This window comes from Penaeus japonicus, unplaced genomic scaffold (genome assembly GCF_977035675.1).
Source record: "Penaeus japonicus unplaced genomic scaffold, GWHDUDI00000001_assembly GWHDUDI00000002, whole genome shotgun sequence".
Classification (NCBI taxonomy): Eukaryota; Metazoa; Arthropoda; class Malacostraca; order Decapoda; family Penaeidae; genus Penaeus; species Penaeus japonicus.
In genome coordinates this window covers 8,535,500-8,545,499 of record NW_028234404.1, presented here as the reverse complement: position 1 = coordinate 8,545,499, position 10,000 = coordinate 8,535,500, and the positions used below count along the sequence as shown (strand labels likewise).

Below are 10,000 nucleotides of genomic sequence, written 5' to 3'. Positions count from 1 at the left end.
ATAGCTTCTAAGACCCCAGTTCGCATCCCCTTGCAACACCCTATGCCAACACCCCTTCTAGGACCTCCCCCATCATCTCGTACCAACACCCTGTGCCAACACCTCATCCTAGACATCCCCCATCATCTCCTACCAACACCCCGTGCCAACGCCCCTTCTAGGACCTCCCCCATCATCTCCTACCAACACCCCACCCAAGCTCTCCCCATCATCTCGTACCAACACCCCGTGCCAACACCCCATCCAAGACATCCCCAAGCACCTCCTTGCAACACCCCTTGCAACAGCCTCGCTCGTCCTCCCTCCGCAGGCCAACTACTCCGACCCGAGTGTCTCCCGCTGCGAGTCGCCGCACCTGACGCAGTTCGGCGCCGGGCTCTTCGTGCTGCCAAACTCCATCGACTTCACGTACACCTTCGCCAAGATCGGTTTCCTCGACAACTTCACCATCTACGCCACACTCATCGTTCTCGCGGTCATCTTCGTCGTGCTGATGATCTGGGCGAGGTTCATGGACAGGAGGGACGTCAGGAAGGTGAGGGCGTCAGGAAGGTGAGGGCGTCAGGAAGGGGAGGGCGTCAGGAAGGGGAGGGCGTCAGGAAGGTGAGGGCGTCAGGAAGGGGAGGGCGTCAGGAAGGTGAGGGCGTCAGGAAGGTGAGGGCGTCAGGAAGGTGAGGGCGTCAGGAAGGTGAGGGCGTCAGGAAGGTGAGGGCGTCTGGAAGGTGAGGGCGTCAGGAAGGTGAGGGCGTCAGGAAGGTGAGGGCGTCTGGAAGGTGAGGGCGTCAGGAAGGTGAGGGCGTCAGGAAGGTGAGGGCGTCTGGAAGGTGAGGGCGTCAGGAAGGTGAGGGTGTCAGGAAGGTGAGGGTGTCTGGAAGGTGAGGGCGTCAGGAAGGTGAGGGTGTCAGGAAGGTGAGGGCGTCTGGAAGGTGAGGGCGTCAGGAAGTGAGGTGTCAGGAAGGTGAGGCGTCAGGAAGGTGAGGGCGTCTGGAATGAGGTGAGGGGTGTCAGGAAGGGGAGGGCGTCAGGAAGGTGAGGGCGTCAGGAAGGTGAGGGCGTCAGGAAGGTGAGGGCGTCTGGAAGGTGAGGGCGTCAGGAAGGTGAGGGTGTCAGGAAGGTGAGGGCGTCAGGAAGGGGAGGGCGTCTGGAAGGCGAGGGTGTCAGGAAGGTGAGGGCGTCAGGAAGGTGAGGGCGTCTGGAAGGCGAGGGTGTCAGGAAGGTGAGGGCGTCAGGAAGGTGAGGGCGTCTGGAAGGTGAGGGCGTCAGGAAGGTGAGGGCGTCAGGAAGGTGAGGGCGTCTGGAAGGTGAGGGTGTCAGGAAGGTGAGGGCGTCAGGAAGGTGAGGGCGTCTGGAAGGTGAGGGCGTCAGGAAGGTGAGGGCGTCAGGAAGGTGAGGGCGTCTGGAAGGTGAGGGCGTCAGGAAGGTGAGGGTGTCAGGAAGGTGAGGGCGTCTGGAAGGTGAGGGCGTCTGGAAGGTGAGGGCGTCAGGAAGGTGAGGGCGTCAGGAAGGCGAGGGCGCCTGGAAGGAGAGGGCGTCGGGAAGGTGAGGGCGTCTGGAAGGGGAGGGCGTCTGGAAGGCGAGGGTGTCAGGAAGGTGAGGGTGTCAGGAAGGTGAGGGCGTCTGGAAGGTGAGGGCGTCAGGAAGGTGAGGGTGTCAGGAAGGTGAGGGCGTCTGGAAGGTGAGGGCGTCAGGAAGGTGAGGGTGTCAGGAAGGTGAGGGCGTCAGGAAGGGGAGGGCGTCTGGAAGGTGAGGGCGTCAGGAAGGTGAGGGCGTCTGGAAGGTGAGGGCGTCAGGAAGGTGAGGGCGTCTGGAAGGTGAGGGCGTCGGGAAGGTGAGGGCGTCTGGAAGGTGAGGGCGTCTGGAAGGTGAGGGCGTCTGGAAGGTGAGGGCGTCAGGAAGGTGAGGGCGTCAGGAAGGTGAGGGCGTCTGGAAGGTGAGGGCGTCTGGAAGGTGAGGGCGTCAGGAAGGTGAGGGCGTCAGGAAGGTGAGGGCGTCTGGAAGGTGAGGGCGTCGGGAAGGTGAGGGCGTCAGGAAGGTGAGGGCGTCTGGAAGGTGAGGGCGTCAGGAAGGTGAGGGCGTCTGGAAGGTGAGGTCGTCGGGAAGGTGAGGGCGTCTGGAAGGTGAGGGCGTCAGGAAGGTGAGGGTGTCAGGAAGGTGAGGGCGTCTGGAAGGTGAGGGCGTCTGGAAGGTGAGGGCGTCAGGAAGGTGAGGGCGTCAGGAAGGTGAGGGCGTCTGGAAGGTGAGGTCGTCGGGAAGGTGAGGGCGTCTGGAAGGTGAGGGCGTCTGGAAGGCGAGGGTGTCAGGAAGGTGAGGGTGTCAGGAAGGTGAGGGCGTCTGGAAGGTGAGGGCGTCAGGAAGGTGAGGGTGTCAGGAAGGTGAGGGCGTCAGGAAGGGGAGGGCGTCTGGAAGGCGAGGGCGTCTGGAAGGTGAGGGCGTCAGGAAGGTGAGGGTGTCAGGAAGGTGAGGGTGTCAGGAAGGGGAGGGCGTCTGGAAGGCGAGGGCGTCAGGAAGGTGAGGGCGTCTGGAAGGTGAGGGCGTCAGGAAGGTGAGGTCGTCTGGAAGGTGAGGGCGTCGGGAAGGTGAGGGCGTCTGGAAGGTGAGGGCGTCTGGAAGGTGAGGGCGTCTGGAAGGTGAGGGCGTCAGGAAGGTGAGGGCGTCAGGAAGGTGAGGGCGTCTGGAAGGTGAGGGCGTCTGGAAGGTGAGGGCGTCAGGAAGGTGAGGGCGTCAGGAAGGTGAGGGCGTCTGGAAGGTGAGGGCGTCAGGAAGGTGAGGGCGTCTGGAAGGTGAGGGCGTCAGGAAGGTGAGGGCGTCAGGAAGGTGAGGGCGTCTGGAAGGTGAGGGCGTCTGGAAGGTGAGGGCGTCAGGAAGGTGAGGGCGTCAGGAAGGTGAGGGCGTCAGGAAGGTGAGGGCGTCTGGAAGGTGAGGGCGTCAGGAAGGTGAGGGCGTCTGGAAGGTGAGGGCGTCAGGAAGGTGAGGGCGTCTGGAAGGTGAGGGCGTCAGGAAGGTGAGGGCGTCAGGAAGGTGAGGGCGTCTGGAAGGTGAGGGCGTCAGGAAGGTGAGGGCGTCTGGAAGGTGAGGGCGTCTGGAAGGTGAGGGCGTCAGGAAGGTGAGGGCGTCAGGAAGGTGAGGGCGTCTGGAAGGTGAGGGCGTCAGGAAGGTGAGGGCGTCAGGAAGGTGAGGGCGTCAGGAAGGTGAGGGCGTCTGGAAGGTGAGGGCGTCAGGAAGGTGAGGGCGTCTGGAAGGTGAGGTCGTCGGGAAGGTGAGGGCGTCTGGAAGGTGAGGGTGTCAGGAAGGTGAGGGCGTCAGGAAGGTGAGGGCGTCAGGAAGGTGAGGGCGTCTGGAAGGTGAGGGCGTCTGGAAGGTGAGGTCGTCGGGAAGGTGAGGGCGTCTGGAAGGTGAGGGTGTCAGGAAGGTGAGGGCGTCAGGAAGGTGAGGGCGTCAGGAAGGTGAGGGCGTCTGGAAGGTGAGGGCGTCTGGAAGGCGAGGGCGTCTGGAAGGTGAGGGCGTCTGGAAGGTGAGGGCGTCAGGAAGGTGAGGGCGTCTGGAAGGTGAGGTCGTCGGGAAGGTGAGGGCGTCTGGAAGGTGAGGGTGTCAGGAAGGTGAGGGCGTCTGGAAGGTGAGGGCGTCTGGAAGGTGAGGGCGTCTGGAAGGCGAGGGCGTCTGGAAGGTGAGGGCGTCAGGAAGGTGAGGGCGTCTGGAAGGTGAGGGCGTCAGGAAGGTGAGGGCGTCTGGAAGGTGAGGTCGTCGGGAAGGTGAGGGCGTCTGGAAGGTGAGGGTGTCAGGAAGGTGAGGGCGTCTGGAAGGTGAGGGCGTCTGGAAGGTGAGGGCGTCTGGAAGGCGAGGGCGTCTGGAAGGTGAGGGCGTCTGGAAGGTGAGGGCGTCAGGAAGGTGAGGGCGGCGGGATGGCTAGGGTCTGGGTGTTGTTTTGATTTTTTTTTTTTTTTTTTTTTTTTTTTGGGGGGGGGGGGGTGGTAAGAATGGGATTGGGTGTTTGTGAGTAAGAGAGAAAGAGAAGGAGTGGGTGTTTTTAAGTAAAAGAGCTAGAGAGGGAGTGGGTTTTTGTAAGTAAGAGAGCTAGAGAGGGAGTTGGTGTTTGTGAGTAAGAGAGAGAGAGAGGGAGGATTGGGTGCTTGTAAGTAAGAGAGTAAGTAAACAATTGGGTGTTTGTAAGTGAGAAAATGAAAAAGGAATTGGTGTTGTAATTTAGTTGCGGTAGGGCAGTGAGAGTAATAGTGGTTATAATGATGTTGATGATAATAACAACACCTCTTGCACTATGGCATTAAAACGTCAAAGTCAGTCATATATCCTTGTGCATAAACGTATAGTTTATGTGCATATGAAGAGTGCGTCTTTTAAAATAACACACCACAACCAATTTCATCACTTTTCCTCTTCCTTTTCCTCCACTTCTCCCTCCTCTTCTTCCTCCAATTTTGCCTCCTCCTCTTCCTCCTCCTTTTCCTCCACTTCTCCCTCCTCCTCTTCCTGCTCCTTTTCCTCCATTTCCCCCTCCTCCTTTTCCTCCACTTCTCCCTCCTCCTTTTCCTCCACTTCTGCCTCCTCCTCCTCCTCCTTTTTTCCTCCACTTCTCCCTCCTCTTTTTCCTCCTCCTCTTCCTCCACATCTCCCTCCTCCTCTTCCTCCTTTCCTCCACCACCTCACCCCCCTCTTCCACAACCACCACCTCAACCCCCACCTCCCCCTCCACCTCCAGCTGGGAGCGACGCCCCTGCCAGACAACCGGGTGGAGGACAAGTACCTGTACGAGATCCTGGTCTTCACCGGGAACAAGAAGGAGGCGCAGACGGACTCGACGGTGCAGTTCATCGTCTCCGGGGACCGAGACGAGTCCGAAGTGAGGACCTTTGGCGACGACGAGCGAAGGGTCTTCCGGAGGGGAGGCGTCGATGTCTTCGTTATGGCTGAGTCAAGGTCTGAGGGTGTTTTTGTTGTTTATTTTTTTTATTATTATTATTATTATTATTTTTTTTTTTTAGGGGGGGGGGATTGTCTGTGTCTCTTTCGGGTTTTTCTTCTTTTTATCTGTCTCTGTGTCTGTGTCTCTTTCTTTTTCTCTTCTCTGTCTCTTTCTCTATACCTGTCTTTCTGTCCTTCTATCTCTTTATCTTTCTTTCTCTGCCTCTGTCTCTCTCTCTCTCTCTCTCTCTCTCTCTCTCTCTCTCTCTCTCTCTCTCTCTCTCTCTCTCTCTCTCTCTCTCTCTCTCTCTCTCTCTCTCTTTCTCTCTCTCTCTCTTTCGTTTTACTTCGTATGTCTTCGTATTATTCAGTCTTGTTCTTTTGTACAAGAGGAAAATAGAACAACCTTACTAACACCCCTTACCAAAACACCCCTTACCAAAACACCCCTTACCAAAACCCCTTGCCAACACCCCTTACCAGCACCCCTTAACAACACCCCCTCCCCACCCCAGGCCACTAGGACACCTAAACATGCTAAGGATCTGGCACGACAACAGCGGCAAGGGACCCAACGCCTCGTGGTACATGAGTTACATCGTGTTCAGGGACGTCCAGACGGGCGAGAAGTATGAGTTCATCGCCAACCAGTGGTTTGCGGTGGAATCAGCTGATGGACAGGTGACTTGGTGGGATGTGGAAGGGGGATGAACTTGATGTGGTGTGTGTTTTGTGATGGGTTGGTTTGCTGTTTATTTCTGAGGGAAGTTTGTGTGTACTGTGTTGTTTTGTGAGGGGTGGGTCTATGAGATTAAAGTGTATGGTTATATTTTGAGAATTTGATTGATGGTTATGGTAATGATTATGAGCATGAGAGTGATGGTGATGATGATGATGATATAAGTGGTTATAGTGATGTCAATAATGATGATGATTATGATATGAGTGAAAATGATGACAATGATGGTGAGGGTGATTATGTAAACACTGATGAGGCTAATAATGATGATAATGATGATTAATGAAATAATGTTAATGTTGTTAATAATAATGATAATAATAATAATAATCATAACAATAACAGTATCAATAAAAATGATAATGATGATAACAACCACAGATATACCCACCACTAACAACAAACAATAACCACGACACCCCAAAAACAACAACAAAACAGACCACACCACAAATAATTCAAACAAACCCCTTTTTGTAATTCATTCTTTCTCTCTTTCTCCCTCGCCAGATCGACCGCTTGATAAACGTCGCAGGCAGAGAGGAGAGGAGAAGTTTCAAGCATCTGTACCACAATTCGTCGAACAGGAGTATCACGGACGGACACCTGTGGTTCTCCGTGTTTCTCAGACCTCCGCGGTCGCGCTTCACGAGGTCTGTGCTCAGGAGATGGCTGGGGGGGGGGGGGGGGAGAGAGAGGGAGATAGAGATAGAGATGATATATATATATATATATATATATATATATATATGTATATATATATATATGTATGTATATATATATATATATATATATATATATATATATATATATATATATATATATATATATATATATATATAGAGAGAGAGAGAGAGAGAGAGAGAGAGAGAAAGAGAAAGGTTAGTATTTAAAAAAAAAATCCCACGGATTTTTGGTTCTTTGTTTGGGGACCAAAATAACGCCACAGCGTATGAAGAAGATAAAGCGAAAAGAAGAAGAAAAAAATGAAGATGAGGGAGGATGAAGGAAAAAGAGAACAATAACGAAAGCATTAATAGAAGTAAATCATTTTCACCCACATCCTCACCTTCTTCAGATGCCAGCGTGTTGGGTCCTGTTTCTCCCTGCTGTTCCTGTCTATGCTGGTCAACGCCATGTGGTACCAGCGAGTTCCTGAACAGCCAGGAATTGGCAGCTTTGCATTCGGACCTTTTAACATGAGTCCTGAACAGGTATGTGGGGATTTTCTTCTTTCTTTTTTTTTGGTGTGTGAGATTTTATTTTCATTTTTTTTTTTTTTTTTTTTTTTTAGTGTATGAGCCTTTTTGGGGTGTTTGTTTAACTTTTCATCGCACTGGTTACTCTATTACTCGTTAAGCCCTTTAGTTTGTTAGCACTTTCTGTCAGGAAAGAGAGAGAGAGAGAGAGAGAGAGAGAGAGAGAGAGAGAGAGAGAGAGAGAGAGAGAGAGAGAGAGAGAGAGAGAGAGAGAGAGAGAGAGAGAGATGGAGAAAGAGGGAGAGAGATGTTATGAGATGGAGAGAGAGAGAGAGAGAGAGAGAGAGAGAGAGAGAGAGAGAGAGAGAGAGAGAGAGAGAGAGAGAGAGAGAGAGAGAGAGAGAGAGAGAGAGAGAGAGAGAGGATATCATGAGGCAACAGACTTATTTACTGATACGCATTATGTCTTCAAATATTGTACATATATTTAACTATCATTTGTTATTCAAAGAATTTCTAAAGCCATCTCCATGTAGTATTTATTTGTTCATAGCATTTTCCTTCTCTCGCGACTGAATAATTATCATTATTGATCAATAATCAAGCCAAAACTCAATACAAATACAAATAAAAACACAGGCACAAACAAAAACAAACACAAACACTAATACAAATACATATACAAACACAAACACAAACACAAACACAAACACAAACACAGCTCCTCACACACAAACACAAACAACCCCCCCCCCCACACACACAAACACAACCCCCTCCCCCCCTCACAGACACACACAAATAACTCATAACGCCCACACGCCCACCTCCAGATTGGCGTGGGCGTCGTAAGCAACCTGATCGTGTTCCCGCCCGCCCTTCTCATCGTCTTCCTGTTCCGAAAGTCACGCCCACGAATCTTGAGGAAATCTCGGATTGTCAAAGCGGTTAAAGATATGCGTGAGTAGGGTGGTCTTTTGTTAACTCTGGTTTTAGTGTTGTTATCGTTTTTTTGTTTTTGTTTTTTTTGTTATTGTTATTTTTGTCCTTGTTTGTTGTTGTGGTCGAATTATTATTTTTTAATTGGTTTTGTTGTTACTGTTGTTATTGTTATTATTAATATTGTTATCGTCATTGTTATCAGTGATGGAAATATTATCATGGTCAATAATATTATTACCTGTATTATTAATGAATTCATCATAATCACCATCATCACCATTATCACCACTATCATGTATATCATCATTTTTTCTACCATCATCATCATCATCACCATTCTCATCGTCATCGTTATCACTACAACAACCATCACCACCACCATTACAACCATACCCACTCCTATCACCACCACCACTACCACAACATCACCACCACACCTATCACCACAACCATCCCCATCAATACCACAACCAACACCACAATCACCCCCATCACCACAACCATCCCCATCAATACCACCATCATCAACACCACAATCACCCCCATCACCACAACCATCCCCATCAATACCACCATCACCAACACCACAATCACCCCCATCACCACAACCATCCCCATCAATACCACAACCAACACCACAATCACCCCCATCACCACAACCATCCCCATCAATACTATCATCAACACCACAACCACACCCATCACCACAACCATCCCCATCAATACTATCATCAACACCACAACCACACCCATCACCACAACCATCCCCATCAATACTATCATCAACACCACAACCACCCCCATCACCACAACCATCCCCATCAATACCACCATCACCAACACCACAATCACCCCCATCACCACAACCATCCCCATCAATACCACAACCAACACCACAATCACCCCCATCACCACAACCATCCCCATCAATACCACCATCATCAACACCACAACCACACCCATCACCACAACATCACCACAATGGATAATCTTACCTCATCCACGCCCTTGGCTTTGCAGGAGCGAAGGCGGAGGCGAGCGGGACTCTGGCGCCTGACACGGAGGGAGATGAGTCCATTCTGCAAAGGAAGTTTATTCAGAAGAAAGAGTAAGATTTGATTTGATTTTGTCTTTGAGGTTGTTTTTGTTTCTGTTTTTTTTTTTTTTTTTTTTTTTTTGGGTTGTTTGGGGTTTTCTTTGATTTTTTTTTCTTGAATTGAGTTTTTTTCTTCTTGAGTTGAGTTTTTTTCTTTGAGTTTTTCACTGTTTTTTTTCTTGAGTTTTTTCTGATTTTATTCTTGGTGTATTTATTTTTGTTTTGTGTTTTTTTGAGATTTCCCTTGTTTGTTTTCTCTTTATTTTGAGATTTTTTTTTAACTTTGAGATGTTCTTTGATGTTTTATGTTTTATTATTTTTTTTTTATTAGATATATTTACCTTGTGATTTTCCTTGGAATTGTCTCCAAATATTTTGAGTTTCTCTCCGTAAATCTTCCTTGCTATTTGAGACGTTCCTTGAGAAAATTTTGAAGAATTCCTTAAGAATTCTTTGTTTTATCCTCTTCTCCAAATTGTCCATGTATTTTCCCTTGACAGATCTTTAAAATGGCCTTTCAGGTTTCATGCGTTACTCTATCGAGCCCTCTTTATCACGAATTATTTCAGAATAAAAGAAAACGTAAAGCATTAGAGAAAATGGTTTTAGGGTTAACTTTAACAAAAACATGGCATTTACCAACTGAATATTATTTTGAATAATGAGAGATAATTAGATATATGAGAAATTAAATCACGCTTATGAAACCAAGTCGCACATCGTAATCAATATGAAAATGATTATGTAATTCATCAAACTTCAAGCACAGAATAATTTCCTCACCCAATCATCACCCTCACCACCCTCCTCAAAAAAAATTATCTTCCTCCTCACCCAATCATCTTCCTCATCACCCAATCATCACCCTCATCACCCAATCATCACCCTCATCACCCTCCTCACCACCACAGACACAAGAAGCGCTTCAGCCTGCCGTGGTGGTGCGTAGTCGTCGGCTGGGTCCTCGTCTTGATCTGCATCGCCGTGTCCTGTTTCTTCCTCCTCATGTACGGCATCATGTTCGGGAACTCGAAGACGACCAAGTGGCTGACGACTCTGGTTGTGTCGTTCTTCTCGTCCGTCCTTCTCGTTCAGCCGTTGAAGGTG

At 50.1% G+C, this 10,000-nt stretch overlaps 1 protein-coding gene across 1 annotated transcript in view; it reads left to right on the top strand.

The window, feature by feature from the left end:
* LOC147472239 (polycystin-1-like protein 2) overlaps positions 1-10,000 on the top strand; it is a 29,813-nt gene that overhangs the window by 7,280 nt on the left and 12,533 nt on the right. Inside the window, exons 8-15 of the mRNA XM_086544889.1 lie at positions 113-535; positions 4,715-4,932; positions 5,433-5,598; positions 6,167-6,309; positions 6,735-6,870; positions 7,689-7,815; positions 8,818-8,905; positions 9,805-9,997. Of these exons, the coding sequence (XP_086401015.1) occupies positions 113-535; positions 4,715-4,932; positions 5,433-5,598; positions 6,167-6,309; positions 6,735-6,870; positions 7,689-7,815; positions 8,818-8,905; positions 9,805-9,997 (1,494 nt within the window). The remainder of the gene's footprint in view (positions 1-112; positions 536-4,714; positions 4,933-5,432; positions 5,599-6,166; positions 6,310-6,734; positions 6,871-7,688; positions 7,816-8,817; positions 8,906-9,804; positions 9,998-10,000) is intronic.